General features: G+C 40.7%; 1 protein-coding gene across 1 annotated transcript in view; it reads right to left on the bottom strand.

The window, feature by feature from the left end:
- The window catches only part of TNIP3 (TNFAIP3 interacting protein 3), a 70,717-nt gene that overhangs the window by 19,905 nt on the left and 28,755 nt on the right, over positions 1-22,057 (bottom strand). Inside the window, exons 4-8 of the mRNA XM_050896171.1 lie at positions 11,832-11,918; positions 10,200-10,287; positions 8,990-9,057; positions 7,537-7,668; positions 3,550-3,678 (exon numbers count right to left, since the gene is read on the bottom strand). Coding sequence (XP_050752128.1) covers positions 3,550-3,678; positions 7,537-7,668; positions 8,990-9,057; positions 10,200-10,287; positions 11,832-11,918 — 504 coding nt within the window. The remainder of the gene's footprint in view (positions 1-3,549; positions 3,679-7,536; positions 7,669-8,989; positions 9,058-10,199; positions 10,288-11,831; positions 11,919-22,057) is intronic.

Here is a 22,057-nt window from a genome sequence, read left to right as displayed (position 1 = left end):
TCTCCAGCAACCTCTTCTAATATTTGACCACCCTCAAAAGAAAGTGCTTCAGATGCCCTAATTCAAAGATAACTGAGTGTCCTGCTTCTTTCACAACATACCATTTTCCTAGTCATCTGCTGCACCCACTTTTTATATGGCTCTGTCTTCTGTCAAAACTCCTTCACTAGGACATATCTTATTGATCATGGCCACCTGACGTTACCAAATGGTAACGCACCTTTACAATTGAAGTATGTATATTCATAAGCTGTTGACGAGTCTCCTAATTCTTGAACAAATGTCACTATATTGACTATTTTTCTTGCAGCTCACTTCCTAGAATCATATCATGATATAGACATATTAGGTATGTGGGCAATTCTTCAGTGCTTTTTTTTTTTTTGTTTATTTGGGGTTTTTTTTGAGGATGTTCTACATATTAGAATTATGGAGAAGAAATAGAAAAATCGAGAAAATTCGATCTTCAAAAGGTTAATGGTAGAGAAAAATAAGGTGAGGATTTTTTTAAACCACATTTGGAAGCAATACTATGAGACCCAGTTTTATCACTTCAAATAAAATAAGAAACTGCAGCATGAATAAAGCTGAATTGGTTTAGTGTCATACTAAACCCAGATCAAAATCTTTGAGGAAAGATTGTAAGAGACATTCTCAGAAGTGGTAGTATGGGGGGGGAAAAGGTAAAATTTTGTAATGTTGCTATTGGAACAACAGCAAATTATAGAGATTTGTGTCATTGTAGGAGATTTGGGTTCCAAGGTATAAAATGGAGACTAAACACTACTAAAGCTAATACTCAAAGATATAACTGGAATATTTTTCTTTCAAAATTCCCATCACTCTGAACTGTCAAAAGGTGGGGCTGTTTTAGAGTCCTTTATGGAAGAAATGAAGATATCACTGTTGCACTGGTTTAAAAAACAACTGTGAATAGAATGATCATGAGACACTTGAAAAGAAAACTAAATAAGCTGTTTTAAATATGTAACTAAGATTTGTAATTTCAAATTAGCAAATCTGAGAAATGACAAAAAACTTCTAGACACCTTCTATAATTGGTCCTATACGCAATTTTTTCAGATCATTTGGCTATTCCAACTTCATTAAAAGTCAAAGTACAAAAAAACCCCAACCAAACAAACCACTCCCCTACCCCCCAGAAAATCATATCTCAAGGAAGCTGAAAAAAATTGTATAGGAAAATGCTCGAAGGACAGCTAGATGAGTAATTTCAAGAAGAAAAATTAAAATGCCTTCAGGGACTGGAGAAAGAATTTCATCCCAACAAAAGCTACACCTTTTGGCAGCTTTTAGATGAAAGTGCAGGGTAAGAGGTCCCAGATGAAACCAGGACAGAGACACAGTCAGACCGACCTGTATGTGGCAAAAGAAACCATAAAATATCTACATATAACTATAAATTTCTTTTTTTCACTATAAAAATGAGTACAAGAAGGAAAACATTACATAGGAGAGCAAGACTAAAGACAGTATTTCCAATAAGGAGGATAATGTAGAGCACTGTGGCAGTGGCAGGATGGCTAACACCAAGGAAGATGTACCAATGAGAAAGAACTCACAGCTCACTGAGATTGAGTTTAACTTAACGCGGTGTTAAATAACATTCATTCAGAAGTACTGAGAACTGAAACCTGAAATTGCAAGACAAGCAGCACAAAGGTTTTCTGAATTTTTCAATATCAAAAATGGAACGGTATGACTGAAAAATAACTACTTTGGTTTCCAAAGCTACGAAAAGCATAAGTGGTCCATGCACCTAGAAACCTCTTAATCTAACCTCAAGAGTGTGTTAGGCTTCGCAGGAAATTTTGAAGAGAATTGCCTTATAGACATGAGAAATGTAGGATCAGACTGGGCTCTACTTTGGGTACTCTGCATGACTGGATCAAAGCTGGATGAAGCCAAAAGGTCAATGTATTTAAAGTAAAAAGGTTAGTGTACTTAGAAACAAGTAGTAGTATCTTCCATAAACTGAAAACTAAGCAGTTTAAAATGACTGAGATGAAAAAACATACATATTAGCAGGCACAGTTGTATTTTAAAAGATCAAAAGAGCTGGGTCAGCTTAGCTAAACTGTCCTCTAGTGAAAATATGATGGCTTTCTGTAGCTATAGGGAAAGATCAAGTGCCCCTGAGAGCAATCGTATTTTCACTAGAGGACAGATCTGCTTCACACAAGGAGTGAAGCAGATCTGTTTGAAACTACTACCAGAACAACAAATGAATATCATTTGGCCAGAATAAATTCAGCCCAATTGAAACAAATGAAAGCATCTAATGAAAGAAGGGTTACAGTTCCAAAACAGCCTTCTAACAGAAGCACAGTAGAAGAAGCTTAAGTATTTTTAAGGAAAAAGTTGTTTGATTTCAGAGAATTTGTAAGAACTTCAAGTCACTGAACCTGCAATACCAGGGGACTAGACTTAAAAGGGCACAGAGGGTCCTTTCCAGTCTTACATGCATTCACGACATGAGAGTTGAAGGATACAAATACACAGAAAATCAGTAAATTACTCGTGGAAAAGTGTGTTACATGAAATTGATGTTTCATTTAAAAGAATGGTCTATTCACTGCTCTGTCTTAGTTCCAGCCACATCATAAGATAAGACAGCAAAATAAAATATTGAAATAAGTTGTTTTACAAACAAGACCTTGCATGAAAGTTACACTGAGGCTTTGAGCAAGTCCTGTCAATGCATTTCAAAAAGAGCTAGAGATCATATGTTCTGTGAGATTTTTTTAATATGGCAACATTACTTTTTTGCCTTGACTTTTGCACATCATGGCCCTTTAGCTTGTGTATCACTTACAGTTACACAGCAATGGTTACTGCAGTGCATTTCCTCAGGAAGTGTTTGCGGTTCACCATGAAATACAACATTGTTAGAAAACACCCACTGCTTTATGTGATCTTTTGATTAAACAAAGTTACATTTATTACTTTCCCCTAGTTTAAAAAAAAAAATATCCCATTTAGCTATTTTATGGCAATTTCCTCAATGAGACATATATACACATAATACTTACATGTATAAATACACATATGTATGTATACAAAAAGACAGAAGCATGTCTTGTGAAGAGAAGCTATTATTTTCAAACACAGAATATATGTAAAACAACAGTTTTTAAACTGTCTGAATTTGTTTTTAATCACAGTGTTTCACTGGATGCATATGAAAGCATCTTTGTGCCATTTCCCTTTTGTTCTAGGGAGGGGGAAAGTAGAAAGATCTTAGATCTGACACGTAGAGAGGTTTCACAGGAGAAGCCGAAGATTCTCTTAACTTTTTTCTTTACAATGCAACCCTACTACCTGCCAAGAACAGCATGCACAGGTATTAGCTAAAGTAAGTTCTTGCTTGTTTCCCCAGCTCCCAAATGGTGATCATGGGTTTGCTCCCATGAACAGGTTGTTCACTCAGGATTGGAAAGCTGGGCATCTGCTGGTGTCACTGCTTGACAACAGAGACCCTAGAATTAAAGGAAGAGGTCCTGATCAGTGGCTCACTCTTGTTCATACCTTATTGAGACGACTTATTTCACACTCATAGTGTTCTTTCTTTCTGATCATTGAGGCGTTCTTCTGCTTCAGGAGCTTGTTCTCTTCCTTCATTTCATGGAGAGCTTCACTAAGGACCTTTGTTTCCTTCTGGGATGCAAAAATACAGAGAGATGCTGCTGAAATGCAGATGGAACCATTTTTCAAGAACAGTTTTCAGAATATCTGCTGTCTGGCAGATGTGCTGTCTTTTTGTTGTCCCAAACACAGCTGGGAAGGGAGGCAACAGGAAGGCGGATGGTTAGTAAAACCAGATATGATAATGTCTGTTGAAATTGTTTTGACCACTCACCATATGATGAGACAGAGACAACATACCAGACTAAATCCCTGCTCTCTACAGTCTGCAGTTGCACAAAGGCATGAGAAAGCTGGCAGGGCAAGCAGATCAGTACTGTACAGATGATTATCCCAAACCTGTATTAGTCTTATGTACTCATAGCATAAGGCCAGGGTTAAACACTGGTGGAGTCCCAGCCGTTCCCAGTGTCGTACAACATTACAGATAAAACCAGATCTCAGTATCACATAGTCTGAGGGCTTTTTCCACTACACGAGAGACTGAGGTAGGTCTCAGCCTGCTCAAGAATTACCAAGCTACCAATGAAGGCTTAAAAATCCACTTTCTTTGACACCACCACAGTTGTTGCTGACTTGAGCTTGACCCTTCCTACTGTGTGTGCCTACACTGTTGTCACCCCCCAGCAAACTACCAGGAAGATGTCCCTACTTGCAACAGGACTTACACACTAGTCTTTCAAGATGGTATTATAGGAATTATTAGGACAGATTTGCCAAACTTTAAGTTTGATTCTCTTCTCTGATCGCTTTCAGTGCGGCTATTTTCAATTCACAGTGAAAGGAGCTAAGATCCGAATCAGACCCTGAAGCAAATGGCATTGTGGAAGCTTCTCTCACAGAGTAATGCATTCCTCACTAGCCCGCTTTTGCCAGACCGTCTTAGACCAAAGCTGTTTAGACATATGAAACAGAATGGCCTGTTCTACAAAAGTATTTCAAATATTCTTCTGCAGCTGCTTTATGTGATTAAAAAAGATGAGATCCAACAATCACACGCACAGGACACCATACGAATGGGGTTTTTTTCTGTGCAAGAGTCATATCTCTGTGCAGCCAGCTACTAGGCATTTACGGTTCAGGCTCATGAGAAGTGCATCACCATGCGCTAATTGAGCCAGTGAAAAACCCCCATGAGAACCTGTTGCTTACACATGAGATAGCTTTATTTTCCTTTCTTCTAAGTTAGTTGGAACATTTCATTTTCTCCAAAAACGGGGCAAGATTAGCAGGGTATCTCTGCATTAAGTATAGGAACTCACCCAGGAGCTAACTCAAGCTGGCATGTACATGTATGTTTTAAGATATTAAAGAAAAACAAAACACTAAAATCCATATAGGCTTTTAGCTATGCTCTTCTCTTCACCTTTGCCATCCTCTTTTCCTAGCTCCTAGCACACATTCTCCTTCTCAGAGGCTGACACCTCTGGGAACACGGCCGTTTATAACTAAAGATTTCCAGTTTGTTCAGGTTTTTGAACGATCTGAATTCTTACCTCTTATTGCTTCTTATTTGACACTGAATCTTAGATGTTATGGCACCTAGACTTTCCAGTGACTAGGCTGGTCTTTGATTCCTGTCTATGGGTACATAGTCATGCCCAGAGAGAACAAAAACAAAAAAATTAAATCTCCAAAACAGTCAGTTTTCCTCTGTGGGCCACGGAGGACACGGGCACAGATAAAGTTCATAATATTATCATTCTGTGAGAGCCATACCTCCATGTGCATTAAAAAAAAAAGAAAAAAGCTCTGTAAGACAGCAGCAGCATGTAATTTGTCTCAGGGTTGTTTGGTGCTGCTGGTTTTCCTAAATGGCTCAGCAGAGCACCCAGAGAACTGCCACTCTTAGTAAACAAGTTTAAAAGGTACTCTCGGGCTGCTGGACTAGATAACAAGTAGAGAACAAACGTCTTATTACTTTGCTCTGGCAATTGCCCTGTACAGCCCATTCCAGCTCTGTTGCTACAGTGGGGTAAGTAAAACATTTAAAAAAAGAAAGGGTTGTTATCTTTCAAGAAAAGAAAAAAAAAAATACACACACAAATATATATAAAACCAAATGCAGGTATGAAGAATGTTAGTTGCTGCAGGAAAAAAAAAAAAACCAACCAAACCAAAACAAAACATAAAGCCCTTGAAGATTTAAAGATTAAAAATCTAATCTTGGTAGATCCGTCAGCTTGGGCCTCTTCCACATCTGCTGAACCTTAAAGCAACAAGCCTGCTCACGTGCTTTCAAGCTGAACATATCTTTATGCATTTTTCTGAATCATTCCCTAGTATTGCTTTTTCTTCATCCTGCCCCATGGGCAGCACAGGATAACTTGAGTTGGCACAGCTGCTGACATGGGTGTTACAATCCTTGTTGCTCATTCAAAAATCTCTATTTCTAGCAGCTACCTCTGCAACGGTGTAGATCTCCTGCATCCCTGCATGACATCCAAAAAGTAAAGAAACTCAGAGTAAATAGAAGCACTTACTGGCTGAGTATATAATTTGTAAAGAAATTTCAGATCTAAGGCTGAAGTTCCATGCAGGTTAACCTGTCCCCGTAAGAGATTTTTGGATTATATTGTCATTTAGTTCATTATTCATGTATGTAGTAAAAAAATTGGGATAGTGTACTGCTCATCCTTACCTTTTCAAAAAGGTAGCTAGGGCTCTTCTTCACAGCTATCATATATTAAAGGGCAGGCAGTAAAAACCTTAGTAATATGAACAGGAAGCTGGATTGTCTCGCATTGAATCTACACTCAGAGTAAATATAGGCAGTGATTCAGCAAGTACATAATGACCTGGTTTGCTTTAAAACATGTAAACAGTCCTACTGGTTGGAAATCAAGCACGTGCTTAGCTAAGACCATAGCGTCATTGATAAGCAAGTAAGATGAATGTTCTGCTTATGAAGATAAAAGCTAAGGTCTTTGCGTTTCTTTTCCTGCAGCAGCTAACTTGTATCTTATCTGAGCCTGGAAGTGATGCGATTGCCACTTGTTTTCAGGTTTATTTCACATTATCAAGCAAGTAGAGAAGCCCAACTTCAGCCGTCAGAGCACCATCCAGAAACTCTTACAAGACGTTATGAAGTGTGTGATACCATGAAGCAGAATGAGAATAGGAAGCACCACTCTGTGGTGCTTGTAAAACGGGGCACAAAGTTTTGTGTATATGTTGGGCATATATATGCCGATCACTCAGATTGGTGGTTTTACTGTGGTGGTAATTCAGCTTAGGGATCTAACTTAAGATGTGAATGCCTACACAATAGCCAGTGCCTAAGGAGTCCTGAGAGAGGTGAATGCCGCTCTAGAGCAGCTGATCAGCCCAGGCACTTTCAGCCCTAGTAACTGCACTGAGTACATTGCTAATATTTATGGGGAGCTGAGATAAGCTAGCACACACATAAAAGCCTATATCAGCAATACCAAAATGTGGGTGCCTGGAGCTGAATTCATTCCTTCAAGTATTTCTTGCCAAGCGCTTCATGTAACATCTGCAATGAGGTTCCTATTCCATTTGAAATCACTGTAGCATTTTCGTTCACAAAGAAATTCACCCCGAGCTGAACAGCAAGGAAGGAAATCTCTGCAGTATTCATATCAATCTGCTCTTTACTCCCCCACGCACACTAATGCCGTGCTCTCTGCCAATTTCTATTGAAATGACTCTCTCTCTATACATAGTTCTCTGATCAGACAGAAGATCAGCCACTGCCTTGGGTACAACGTTGAAGAGCACTCAACACAACAATCTCATCTCACAGCTGTGTGACAACCCACGCCCTGCCACTCGCGAGAAGAGAAAGAGGAAAGGCACAATAGCCTTCAATGCTGAGCACAACCCGGGTAACAGAGTACACCCTCCTACCGTTTCCAGCAACGGCCTCTCTCTGCCCAGGGCTCGCAACCTCTCATCTTCTGGACGCTGTCGGTGTCTCTCTTCCTCCAGCTCACTGACTCTCCTCTCCGACACGTCCAGTTTTGCTTTCATTTCTGCCAGCTGAAAAGCAAGTGACAGACCATGGTGGGTGACTGGGGATCCTGAAAGGCACAGCACCTCAAAGGTGCCTTCAAATCCTTTCAGCTCTCAGCAAATTGGCATAAAGGAGTGAATCTGGTTGCGTGTAAAGTCCCCAGCCACTGACTTTCCCCTCCCCACCTCCAAGCTCCACTGCTCTGTCTGCAGTGGAGACTCTTAATGACCCTGGGCAAATTCTCTGTTGATGTTAACCCAGTTGGGTCTCGCACTGTTTTGCTTCCCAAGGACAGCTACCATGGGTCTTGTCCCTCCAAATGAGTTTTCCATTTTCATGTCCTTTTTTTTTTTCCCCTTTTGCAATTTGGACTCCCTCTGCAGTGGTGCACATCCAAATGATCTAGCCAGAAGCATAAAATGGTCCCATATTAAATGAGGAAGAGCCATGTAAATTCCTCTTCTCTTTCGGGAAAGGAAAAAAAACCCAAATGTTTCAAAGAAATGATCCAGATCTCAGTAAAGCTTACTGGAAAATATTAGAGAGAAAATTTTCCTGATAAGCACATGAGGTCACTCTGCAAACTTCCTTTTCATAGAAGGAAACAGCAGATGAGAAGTGTCAGTCAATGAACCAACTCGGGTTTTGGAATACCAGGTAAAATTGTAAGCAGCCAGCTTCACTAGGTAGCTGATTATAATGTCTGCAGCAAAGATGCCACACAGCCACAAGCAAGGAATGAAAGCTATGCCAATGGGATCTTGACAAAAAAGGAAATAAAAAGTATTTATTTACAATTTATTTTTTTTAATGAAGAGCTTTTGTACAGAGCAGTTTCTCAAAAGCAAAAAAGTCTCTCTGCTTATAGAAGGCAGCACTCATGGTGGATTTATCTGAGAGCTCCCCTGTTACAGGGAGCCACAGTGAGCTTCCAGGCTTCACAAGCCAGCCACAAGAGATGGGACAAAAACGACCAGATATGTGATGATGTGGATCAGTGGCTGGGCACACCAGGCACTGCAGGCTAATTTTCAGTTAATTGTGCTCTGAAGTACGAGCAATTTTTATTACCTTGTGGAGGGCATGAAGATCTCTGCTGTCATGTTCACCCTGGTCCCTGCTATTTTAGAGATGCCCTGCTTCTCTGGTTATTTTGTCCTACTGAAGAGTGTACACACATTAGCTTCACTTTTATGTGATGAAGCTTTTTTAATTTGTGAGCTAAAGACAATGATGCCTTTACCCCCTAAGACATTTACTATAGCTATGGCTGGTTGGCATTTAAGCGCAGATTTAACTATCAGCAGGTGGCATACATATTCCAATAGAAGTAGTCAACATAGTTACCTGTTTTTCATAAAGCTGTTTCATACTTCTAAATTGAAGATCCCATTGCTTGTTCACCTCCAGAAGCTGTAATTATCAGGAAGTCACAGTAAATAACCCTTATTTCAACATTGTCAATAAATAAAAAATAGACTGGCATTCTAATCCTCCAGCTATGAGTGTTCACAACCTCCTCATTATTTGGCCAGTTCATTTCAGAAAAAGCAAGCTAAAGGTTTGGCAAGCTTTACAGCCCATCTGCCAGTGCTTTGGTATTTCAGTTAAACTACATGAATGTTAGGGAAGTAACATTCAGGAAACATGCAAATACACAATAAGCTACAGGTGAATCATTTGCAACACTGTACAAATCCCAAGCCGCAGCTCCTAAACGGCCAAGGACTTTCTTGTTAGTTTGCTTTAAGTTCCACAAACATATTTCCAGTCAGAAGGTCTCTGACTTCAAACAGGTGAACTGAAGACTCCTATTGACTGCAATTACTACTGAGTGCAAACCCCACTTGCCTTTCTCAGTACCACTAAACTGAGCAAGCATATGCATGCAAGATGGGAAGATCGGCTAACACCACGCATGTAAGTGGTAGGAGTGAAGTCAGCGTGCGTGTATTTTTCTTGGAGAAAGGCAAATAGGTCCCTCTGAAGCACTTTGCTTTGTAGGATATAGGGTCACTCTTTAGGATGCTCAGCAAAAGAAAGGCTTCCAGTTTGCTGCTACCTGTGACCAAGACACAACTGGCTACTACTCACAGTGGTTCCTTGGCCTTTACAATAGTGATTGTTAAGAAAATTTGCCCTTTGTGCCGTATAAATCTCTGCTCTTCTAGATTCATAGCTGCATTACAATAAGTCATCATTTGTTTTTAGGAGCAGTTCTCCAAATATAACTCTGCCTAGCTTGGTAGAGTTAAGTAGGACTATAGGAAGTAGTTTAAACATAATTTTAAGTGCTTGCACGCTTCGGGCTGTGAAGAAATGCAAAGCAGAAATTGTCCACATAGAAATTGTCTCACAAGAGCGCAGGATGAGATTTCCCACAGGAAAAATATAGGCCTTGCTGGACTGGCAGGTAAAACCAACTGCAGCATAAACACAGTGTAAGTAACAGTGATAACACATTCAGCGATTTCCTGCTCCAGGCATATTACTGATACTGTAATGTCTGTCTGAGAGGTTATATCCGTAAAGGTGAAGGGTAAACTTAAGATCATCTCTCGTCTCTGTCTTTCCAGTGAGAGAATCTGTTGTTCCAGAGAATTGGTTGATACAGTCTTCTTTTTGGTCAGTAATATGTGCCTTGACTGGAGAAAAGAAATGTTCAAAAATGAATGCTTTCAGCATCCTCTCTTCAAGTCAAGATTATCATACAAAACTCCCATCCACCCTGCCATGTGCATGTAAAGAAACTGAAACAGCAACATTTTCTTACATTGCATTTGTATTTCAGTACCTTTACACCTGCTGACAGCAGATTCTGAAGTGTACATCTGCTTTAACCCTGCTTAGTCTGTGTTTTAATTGAAGCATTACGCAAACGGACACTGAAATAAACAAAATTATGTCTATTTGTAGCATCTGAGACATAGAACACAAAATAGGATTTTAATTATCTTACAGATGGTAATACAAACAAGTAGTACAAGCCACAAAAGTTGAGCATAAGTTGAAGCAGGTGTAAATAATTCCCTTCATTTACAAGAACTAGAATAATTAGTAGTATTGCCCCTGGTAAGTGCTTGCAGGCCCAAGGCAATAAACTTTAGCACAATGGGTTCAAAACAAGCAATACAGAAAATGAATAGGCCATTCGGAGAAATTAGGAAATCAGTCTGCAATTGTTCCATTTTTTAAAGTGTGGAGTTCTGCCCTTGCAGGACAGTAGCAACTAAACCCTCATTTTTATAATGGCAATGTCGTATATCATGTAATTTCCAACAAGTTTCTACAGATTGTCATGAAAACAAATATGTGATCTATTAGAGAGAGAGATATAGATATATATCAAGAGAACTGTACTGGAAAAAAGATACATGCTCATAAAAATAAACCATACTATGTTCAGATACCTGGTCAGAGATTTTTCTTTTCTCCCTAAATTCTCAACCAATATATAAGAAACTAGAATAAAAGTGTGAGCACTTCTGAGGTCTTAAATCTCCTGCAATAAATTTATTTTCTTCAGCTAGAGAATTTAGTGCCAAATACCAATGAAGAAGATAAAAGAATAGTTTTGTTGTGTCTTTTCACAGGCAAGAATCCTGACCACGTATTTGCCCCATGGCCAGTGGGGAACACGTGACTTCCATGCCAGAAAATATTTAATCCCTCTTCCTGTAGAAGTTCATCAACATGTTTAACTTAAAGTATCTGAAGCAATTACCTGGCAGTCAATGGAGTTAGCCATGTGTTGAATTATTTTCAGAATCTGGGCCTTAGGCACATATTCAAGTGTCCTATTAAAGTGAACAGGACAACTCACAAACCTAACAGCCATATATACACTTGGCACCAACTGGCCTGAATATTGCTCACAGAAGTTGTTGGGTCACTAAAATGAACCACTTTCTACCTTTAATATAACAACAAATGAAAATGACCAGATACTTTTAGGGGGGAAACAAAAACCCACTAGGGAAGTTTTTCTTTCTAAGAATGCCGTACCCAAAAATATTTCTAACATTTCCTTCTGCTCTTAAACAGCATAAATCATTCCAAGAAATCTACTGGAACACAAAAATAAGCCCATAATTGTCAATCTACAAAGTGACACACATGATACCTGCACCAGCTCAAGCCGTTCCTGTTAATCAGACAGCACTTCAGAGGACAGCCAAAAGTCACTTACTTCTAGAGGGTCTGCTGGGGCTTCCATGTCACTCACACCTGCCCACACGCATCCAAGACGGCCTTGAGCGTTCGTTTCACTACAGGTCTTTGGAAGAAGAAGAGCAATGAAACAGATATTTTACGTTGGCTAAAGGAGCAGGAGAATTGCATTAAGACCCAGAAGGTCCACAAGTGCTGCCTGTGGAAGCAGCCGACGTTCAGAAATAAGTGGTGGAATTTTGATTTTAACCTTTTCCTCCTTCCTGGCCGGGGCTTCCCAGAAGGGTTGAAGCACACTGCCTATGACTAATATGCCAGGCAAGGCAGTACTCTGTTTAGTGTGCATGTAAATCACAATCGATTGGCCAGTTCACCCCAAGAGAGGAAGTTGCATGTATAAGGGAAGGAAGGGCATGTTTTTTCAGTAAATGAGAGGACAGGGCTTTCTATCCCTGCTTCCAGTTGTAAAAAAGGACTTACGTAAGTACGACAAGTATGAAGTGACACTAAGACAGTGTGAACTATCGTGACAGAAAAATTAGTGAGTCATGCTTATAAAGCAGTAATAGCAAAGTCTGTTAACAGCTATGGGGAAGAGCACACCCATACAAACCCCAAGATGTTTAGGGGAAAACCATAATTGGAAAATTGATTTACTTTCCCTGAAGAAAAGCTGCACAAAGATGAAGAATGACAGGTGTTGTTATTCTTCTCCTAAGGACATCGTATTTGCAGTTCTAGTACTTATCTTATCTAAGCATGGATCTAGCTTCAAGCTACTCAGGTCTTCACTTGAATACTCAAAGTACCTAACTTTTAAACTTGTGTCTTAGTTTCCCATTTGGAGAACGAGGTTGACCTTACCAAGTTAAACTCACAGGAGAGATTAACAAAGAAAAGGCTTCCACAAACTTCACATACAAAGTCAGGACAAAATAGAAAAGGGTAAAGTATTGTCGTCTTCAGTCTTGGAATTCTGAATAATGATGGATTTAAGAAGAAAGCATGAAAGAAAAATAATTTTCCTTATTGTGGAAAGATCCCTGGGTCTGAGGCTTTTTCAGCGGGGGCAGAGGTTGCTTATTTCCTTTTCAAGGAATGGAATGAAAGCTAGCCTGTGAAATTTGACATAAAATAATATAAATCTGTGGGATTTCTTTCAATTTCCAAAAAAGGATTTAGGCAAAGTAAAGCAATCCTGTGAAATGCTGGAATTTAACAGCCACATTCCAGATCTCTGGTTCATAATGCGTGACTAAGCAACTCCTCTTTTGCAAGATACAAAACCCAATTTGGAAGAAAGATACTATTTTATAATATTTGCATATGAAATATATCCTTCCTACCCTGACGTTCTTTTTGTTTCTTCCTGGTTTATGGAGTGGCTGGAAAACTCATGGGGTATAAAGAGAGAAATTAAAAAACAAATGTCGTTTTAAAGACATTTTAGATTCTACATAGGAGTCATCCTACCCATCAAAAAATAAAAGAATTTCATCTGTACCTATACCAAAACTAGTCTTTGAGCATATCCCTCCCAGGTACAGCATTGGTTTAAAGAAGGAAGAACTACTGGCTGATAACACAACAGCAATTTCCACAATTGCATTTCTTGACGTTTCTGTAGTGATTAATATATTGTAAGAAATATGAGCCAGTAACTGTCAGGCAATAAAACAAAGTAAACCTCTGCACCACCAAACCAAGGTTGAGTGAAACAGGAAGGCCATCCTCCAGGAAACAGACATGCAAGGCGGCCAACTTCTAAATGAATAAACATACTGTGCTACCTGAGAGAATGTAGTAATAGTTAAACTATAAAATCCCCATAGTGGAAAAGGAAGAGGAAGCACCATGCATTTTAAAAACGAGACCGAGTATTATAATATTATTAAAAGTTTATGTCAAATCAAAGCTTACATCTAATGACTTCAAAGCTCTTTGCAGAAGTAGGCAATAACCCTATCATACACATAGGGAAACAGATCAACTGAATGCTAAAGGTCATCCAGACATTAGCGTCAGAGAACGATGATGTCTCCTTTCACCCACGGTCTGTCCATCTGTCTGTCTGTCTCAGCCACATCTGCAGCATCCATTAGCAGGCTGTCACTGCATAATTTTGTGTTCTGACTATACTAAAGTTAGGGCACATGAAGAGTCAAGAGTCAGCTGCTGAAGGAGAGGGTACTGTAACTAGACACAAATGACACAAACAGCAATTATCTATTGTCTTCTCACAATGTCCCACTACCTCGTGCTGGCCTGCTACAGTCCTATAGATTATAAACTCATGGAAACAGAGTCTGTCTCTGTCTATAAAGTACCAACACTGAGCATCTGATTCATTAAAATACAATCAGAAAACTTCCACGTTGCACGTGTGCTCTCAAGGGCAATGATTCTGAAGCACAGATACCTTCCCTTACCCTGGCTCCCATGCTCAGCAGTCCCATCCCCATTCCAGCAGCAGCTAAGTTTTGGGATAAAGTTTAGGTTGAACAGCTGCATTTTATGGTCTGGCCTGCTCAGCTAAACCAGCCCCAGTTTCCGATTTCCTCACAACAGCGCGCTGCCATGTGCTACGTGAGGTGCTGAGCAGTCCCTGCAGCAGGGATAAAAGAGCAAACCCAGGGCACAGCCCTACTTGTGAATCACAGCTCCTACTTGAAAGATATTAGTGCTCAAATTACTTTGAAGAAAGGATGAGGTTAAGACCCTGGAGTGCATGCAGTTGTTACTGTTATTTAGTTCAAAACAGTTTCCTGGAAAGCTTAGTTTCCTGGAAAGCTAGGTGGACGTTAGGACACCAAGTCCTTTGTTGTTGATATCTTAATAACCATATTAACAACTACTGAAAGTGAATGATTCTCTCTTGGACTGGAGGATTTGAAGGTGCACCATCTTAGCTTTGCTCTTCACTACAAGTTTTTTATACAAAATATGACTGAATAGAAATGACATATAAGTACTCTTCAGTGCCTAGCTAAGCAAGCTTAGCATTCATACGGATAATGCTGATGCCCCTTCGCACAGTGCCTAAAGTCAAATGCCTTTTAAGAGACTTGATAGGAAATACATTTCAAGGGCGACAACGTGCTGTTCAAGAACAACGGTTCTGTTCAGTTGTGCAAGCAGCTCGGTGGGAGACAGGTGCCTTGTTCCCTCTCTCACAAGAGCTTTTCTGTACTGATTGCCATGTAAGAACAGTACGGGGTACTGGAAAAAGAAGAGTATGTCTGAAATCTATACGAACAGAAGAAATGCCAATGAGTAGGGAACAAAAGCTCAAGCTCTTCAGAGGTGGTGGTATTCTTCCAGCAAAAACTGGGAGAGGTTGCAGCAAAATTGTTGTCGCTCTCTGTGAAAACAGTTAATAGCACTGAACAGAAAGACAAGGAGATGACAACATTCATTTTCTTCAGTATTGCGGAGATAAAGAGACTACATTTGTTTATCAGTCTACTGCTACACAAAGAACAACAACTTAGTTGTACAACAGCACTTCAGAAATCTGAGATATATAAGAATCCTTGAAAGGAGGACTCTCTCTGACAACTATCAGACTTCAGAAGTCAAAAAAAGAAAAATATTTTTAAGGCATTTATACTTGGTTTGAAGCTATTGAATCAAATATGCAGTTGTAAATTGCTTGGAGAATTCTAGTTGAAGACTAGACTATAAATACAGTCGCAAACCTAAAAAACTGTTTACAGATCCAAGCAAACTCTCAAAAAGCTGTTAAAATTTTCCAGCCTGCAAAACATAACCAGACCAGTTAAAGATTTTGGAGGAAAATTTGTCCTAGTGCTACACAGTCACAGGAAGCTCAGGAAGCAAAAATGACAGCTGAAGAGGGTGTCTGCAAAGTGTGAACAGGTCTGCACAAAACACCAGGAAAGTAAATTTTGGAGGAAAACACAGACTGAGCAGTGTTGTCCAAAGGCAAGGCAAGGTATGTTTGCTAGGTGTTGCGCTGTTTGGTAAATGTCTACAGAAAAGCAGAGAAGATACCAGAGGAGAAACCAAGTGTGCCTGTTCTGCACAGTGGGAACAATGTCAGCCGTCCGCTGTGCTGAGAGGACGTCCATCGGCACTGACAAAGGCAAGTGCTCCCCAGGAGCTGCCTGAGCCACTCTTGCAGCCATGGACTGAAATGGCACCTCAGACGTGGGCAGTACCCCGACTACATACGTGCAGGACACTGCCATGCAAATTCGCACCACCTCTAACACTGCAGTAAAGGGCTTATGGGGAAAAGCTAGTCACTCTCTTGTCACAGACAGCTAAAAATCAGATTTTACTGTGGTGAAATCATACCTACTTTAGCCACTAACATGCAAAATCAAGACTTGCTAAATGTGATGTAACAGCCGTGACAAAATGGTCAGCAAGTTTTATAAATCCCAATCTAATGCTTGCATGAACCTTAATTTCCCTGATTATTTCATCTCTTCCTCTTTAAATGAAGAAGTCAGTATGTGTCATGGCATTTACTGGTTACACTAAAAAAAAAAAAAAAGAGAAAACAGACTGCAGGGAATACTTTCTGAGTGGAGAAATACAAACTTGGCAACCTTTTACAGTATAACTGCCTCTGACCTCTCCATAAACACGTGTGAAAACACAACATAGTCTGCAGTGGACAGAGTTGTGTTACTTTTTATAGCCTCCCTAAAATACACAGACATACAGGCCCTTATCTAGCTGGGGTCCTTCACGCATTTTAGAGCAAGAGTGTAAGTAACTTACATTCTCTTTTCATCCGTTTCTCATCCCTTACTTCTCCTTCCACCCCCTCTCCAGAAAGTCACTTCCTTCGCACATTCCTTCTATCCATCCCAAATGAGGAAACAAAACATCATTACTCCTGCTGCTGGGCTGTGACATGTAATTGTAGCATCAACCACCACTGAATATAAATAAGCTTTTCTTTACATTTAGGCATAGTTCGAGTAAACATGGAAAACAAAGCAGAGAAACGGAGCAGAGCCTGCTCTCCAGACAAGCAAGTGAAGTTCGGTAGCTTAAGAAAATGAAGTTAATACAACAAGAATGATCACTTTCTGTCTTTGGAGAGCTGGTCAGATCTGGCTCCTCCTAGAATAGTGGTTGATAATTTCTCTTCTATGTGTATTATAAAAATACTTCCTTAACGTCCACATGAGCCCTTCTGTTCCTTGGCTTCCACTGCTCTATCTCTATTACAGTGACTGATCAAAACATGATTAAATGTATTAAGAAAATACTATAGTGAGCAAATCTGCACCTGCAAGTTTGACTAATAGTCTGAAACCTTTTGTAATGTCTGTGAATCATAACTTAAAACATGTAAATTCTCTTAATCAGCATGAATTCTTAGTAAGACCTTTACCCAACTTTCTCTCACTATTTACACTCCTTTTTTTCTCCTCCCCATTCATACTCACAAACTTAGCCTATGAAGCACTATCCTTGGCATTTATGATTTTTGTCCGTGCTACAGGCAATGGTGACAGAAGAGAGTTGGCCATGTATTTTTCAAAACTCATCAGGCAGCCCTGATCATTATGACAGACGATATCTGTTTTATCTTTCATTTTTGGTCACAGCTGTCTTGTATTACTTTAAAGACTGGCATGAAGGGGGAAACATCCTCTTTTATGGCAATCAGTTTGAGCACACTCAGGGAAGAAAGTTTCAGATACTTTGGAGTGTGGCTGCCAGGAACGCCTGGCAGGGAGCTGGGAGCCAGAAGCTCCTGTAGTGAGACTGCTGTGAGGAGCAGGAATAAACCAGTCAGCTACCAGGTATGGAAGAAGCTTCCCAGGAAGCAAACGAGACCAGGCAGGATTTGCTGCCCCTCAGAAACAAACCGAGTTAACTCACAAGTGGCAGCATACAACCCCGCCTGCAAGGGCAAAGTGGGCTGAACTGCTTAGAAGCCTTTTATTAATTTCTATTCTATTTCTATGATATTCTGTAATTTCTATTAGTAGCAGCTTTGAGGTTGGGGTTTTTTTTCCCCTGTTTAAAAAATGAGAATTATTTTAGTTTGCATTCTAGGAAGACCTAACCTTTCTGAGTGTAACAGCCTTTTAGTCATCTTTGGGAAGCTTGCAATGGGAGAAAAATCAAAGTCTTGGAGCTGTGGTCAACACTGAATCCTCTCACAAGCATCAGCACCACAGGAAGATAAAAGTTCTCTTTTTCAGAGTGCTGGATCTTTATTCTGGGAAAGGCTTCTGTTACAGTATTACAAAATAGGCACTCACAAATTAAGATAATGAAAGCCACTCGTCACTTCTGAAAATTCCATCTGTTCAGTAACTGCAGTGAAACCAAGAACCATTGAAATGCTTCATTCAAGTAAAAGTGAATCTTTCCTTGACTATGACAAAACGGTAAAATAATCCCTTTTTTTTTTTTCTTCTTCCTAGCCAATCAGGTATCTGCTGTGAAGTTTGTTGGGATTTTTTTTTCGTTTGGTTGATTTTTTTTACTTATTGTACTGTTCAGTTGCAGAATTGTAGAACCTAGATTTACTCTGAGATTACTTGGGTTAAAATTTGGTGGCTTCTGGGGAGCCTTCTGTTTGCTTACATTTGGTCGAGCTTCGCTTTTGGCTTTAATCCTGAAGCTGTTATTATGTCAGCAGTGCTTGCTACAATATCCATTGGAACCCTTTTTCCCATTCTGGTGCACATGGTGAAATGGTAAAAAAATGAGAGATTTTAGTTGAAGAATAAAATCAGCTCTTAAACCAGAAGAAGAATCTACCTCTTCCTGTCTAAACCTGGTCCACGTGCTTCACCCAGAGAAGTGTGCTAGAAAGGGATTTTCCCTTAAGTAAGTATGTCAGCCTCAACCTTTTGTGCTGTTCAGTTAGGTACTCACTCTGACAGAAAAATATGTGCAGATGCAAATGTGTGCCTTAAGATGTGGGAACCAGATAAAATTAGAGCAAGACATGGTTTCAGAGTAAGTAAAACATAGCACAGGCTTCTGTTTCAGGATTTCCTTTATCCACTGTTTTCCATCATCGCCAATGAGACTAACCATAAGGGCACGGCTACCCAAGTACCTAAGCATTTGCAAACTCAGGCCTGATGATGAAAATCCCAGTTTCATGGAACAATAGTTGGATGATAATTTGTAACTGTAGCAAACAGGCTATTTTGAGTTTTACAACATAGTTGTTGCAAGTACAGATAGCCCTTAAATGAAAATTTTTTTCTTTCTCACTTCACACCCAAAACAGTTTAGGTGCTTGAAAGTTTATTGTTTGGGTTTTTTTACCAATTAATCCCATAAACTATATTATCTCTGTCAACTTTACTTTCTATTGACACACCGCTAATTGTTTTAGTTGCTATTCTTCCCTTCCTATTTGATACTTTTATCTGCCCTCACCTCCCCCAGAAAACATCCTTCTTGTGTGTAAAATCTTGATGAAGCCCTAAACATACTGAAAACACTCTGCATGAGTACTTTTTAGTAATATTTGTATTTTGATACATAATATTTAGTCTAGCTTATTCCAGTTGAATGTAATCAGCTTTATACTTAAATTTGAAAGAGGAAGCTGCTTTTTTGTGGTAAGGAATATGTTTCTTTGATTTCTTATATTAAATTCGCAACTTGGTTGATCCTTTGGGCCTTCAGCTTCCCCGTCTGGAGAAGACAGAATAAGGAACCCTTTCCTTTCTGACACACGTTTTGAAAACTGGCATTTTCACAGAGTATGGCCTCTGCAGGACTGGAGCTTGCAATTCTTCTCGTTCACATACACTCCTGCTGCACATCGCAGCGATAAGTGATGTTACAGAAGACAGGGGGAATAGATAAGTAGATGTGAATTAGAAATTATCGATTGTTCTAATCAGTAGAAGATTTCATTTTATGTTTCCCTTAATTGGTCAATGGCTCTAGCAAAAGCAAACATATCTCATTAAACTGAGAAGAGCTTAAATCAGTGTAAAATAATGATGCCACACTAATGTCTCACCTCTCATTTCAGCTTAACACTTAAAAAAACCCAGACAGTTTGCTCACCTAGACAAACTACATACAGGGACACGGGCACTCAAGTCCTTTATATTAGACCAGTGAACCATATGTGGATGTCAGGGACCTGAGTACACCAACAGGTTCTAATTGCTGTGACCTGCCTGTAGGGGTATTTCTCTGTAATCTTCTCCCTCTTCTCCCTCTCCCAGAGCGGGGAACATAGCATCACGGTAAACTGCAATTAAAGTACTACAGATAAAGGAACCATAGGCCGAAGGATGCGCTGAGAATTAGTTCATTCTGCAGACCTACAATTTTCTCTCTCTCAAATATTTGCCTTTAAAACCACAATAATATTATATATTTTTTTGGAAAAAAATCTTGGTGAAAAAGGGAATTTGTTTACAGACATTTCCAGATAACAGTCTTGAAAGCAATTTAAGCTCAAAAGGAAATGTCATTCTACAGCATGCAATTTATACTCTTCACTCCAGAAAAAAAAGTTAAAGACTAAAAATGACTTGCTGGCTCTGCCAAATAGCTTCCTGATGAATCATAGAATGGTTTGGGGTGGAAGGGACCTTAAAGATCATCTAGTTCCAACCCCCCTGCCATGGGCAGGGACACCTTCCGCTAGACCAGGTTGCTCAAAGCCCCATCCAACCTGGCCTTCAACACTGCCAGGGATGAGGCATCCACAACCCCTCTGGGCAACCTGTTCCAGTGCCTCACCACCCTCACAGTAAAGAACTTCTTCCTTACATCTAATCCAAATCTACCCTCTTCCAGTTTAAAGCCATTACCCCTTGTCCTATCACTACATGCCCTTGTAAAAAGTCCCTCTCCGGCTTTCTTGTAGGCCCCCTTTAAGTACTGGAGGGCCGCTATAAAGTCTCCCCGGAGCCTTCTCTTCTCCAGGCTGAACAACCCCAGCTCTCTCAGCCTGTCTTCATAGGGGAGGTGCTCCAGCCCTCTGAGCATCTTTGTGGCCCTCCTCTGGACTCGCTCCAACAGGTCCATGTCCTTCTTATGCTGGGGGCCCCAGAGCTGAACACAGCACTCCAGGTGGGGTCTCAAGAGAGTGGAGTAGAGGGGGAGAATCACCTCCCTCGACCTGCTGGTCACACTTATTTTGATGCAGCCCAGGATACGGTTGGCGTTCTGGGCTGCGAGTGCACATTGCTGGCTCATACTCAGTTTTTCATCCACTAACAGCCCCAAGTCCTTCTCCGCAGGGCTGCTCTCAATCCACTCATCGCCCAGCCTATATTTGTGCTTGGGATTGCCCTGACCCATGTGCAGGACCTTCCACTTGGCCTTGTTGAACTTCATGAGGTTTGCACAGGCCCACCTCTCAAGCCTGTCAAGGTCCCTCTGGATGGCACCCCTTCCCTCCAGCGTGTCGACTGCACCACACAGCTCGGCGGTGTCAGCAAACTTGCTGACAGTGCACTCAATCCCACCGTCCATGTCACCGACAAAGATGTTAAACAGTGCCGGTCCCAATATCGACCCCCGAGGAACGCCACTCGTCACTGGTCTCCACAACTCTTTCAGTGCGACCATCCAGCCAATTCCTTATCCGCTGTGTGGTCCATCCATCAAACCCATGTCTCTCCAATTTAGAAACAAGGATGTTGTGCAGGGGAGTGTCAAACGCTTTGCACAAGTCCAGGTAGATGATGTCCGTTGCTCTTCCCTTATCCACCAACGCTGTAACCTCGTCGTAGAAGGCCACCACATTTGTCAGGCATGATTTGCCCTTAGTGAAGCCATGTTGGCTGTCACCAATCACCTCCTCCTTTTCCATCTGCCCTAGCATACTTTCCAGGAGGGTCTGCTCCATGATCTTGCCAGGCACAGAGATGAGACTGACTGGCCTGTAGTTCCCCAGGTCTTCCTTTTTTTCCTTTTTAAAAATTGCGGTTATGTTTCCCCTTTTCCAGTCAGTGGGAACTTCACCAGACTGCCACGACTTCTCAAATATGATGGATAGTGGCTTAGCCACTTCATCTGCCAGTTCCCTCAGGGCCTGCAGATGCATCTCATCAGGTCCCATGGACTTGGGCACCTTCAGGTTCCTTAGACAGTCTCGAACCTGATCTTCTCCTACAGTGGGCGGTTCTTCGTTCTCCCAGTCCCTGCCTTTGCCTTCTGTGACTTGGGTGGTGTGGCTGGAGCACTTGCCGGTGAAGACTGAGGCAAAAAAAGTCGTTGAGTACCTCAGCCTTCTCCATATCCTGGGTAACCAGGTCT

This window comes from Gymnogyps californianus, chromosome 4 (genome assembly GCF_018139145.2).
Source record: "Gymnogyps californianus isolate 813 chromosome 4, ASM1813914v2, whole genome shotgun sequence".
Taxonomy (NCBI): Eukaryota; Metazoa; Chordata; class Aves; order Accipitriformes; family Cathartidae; genus Gymnogyps; species Gymnogyps californianus.
This window is presented reverse-complemented; position numbering and strand designations above follow the sequence as displayed.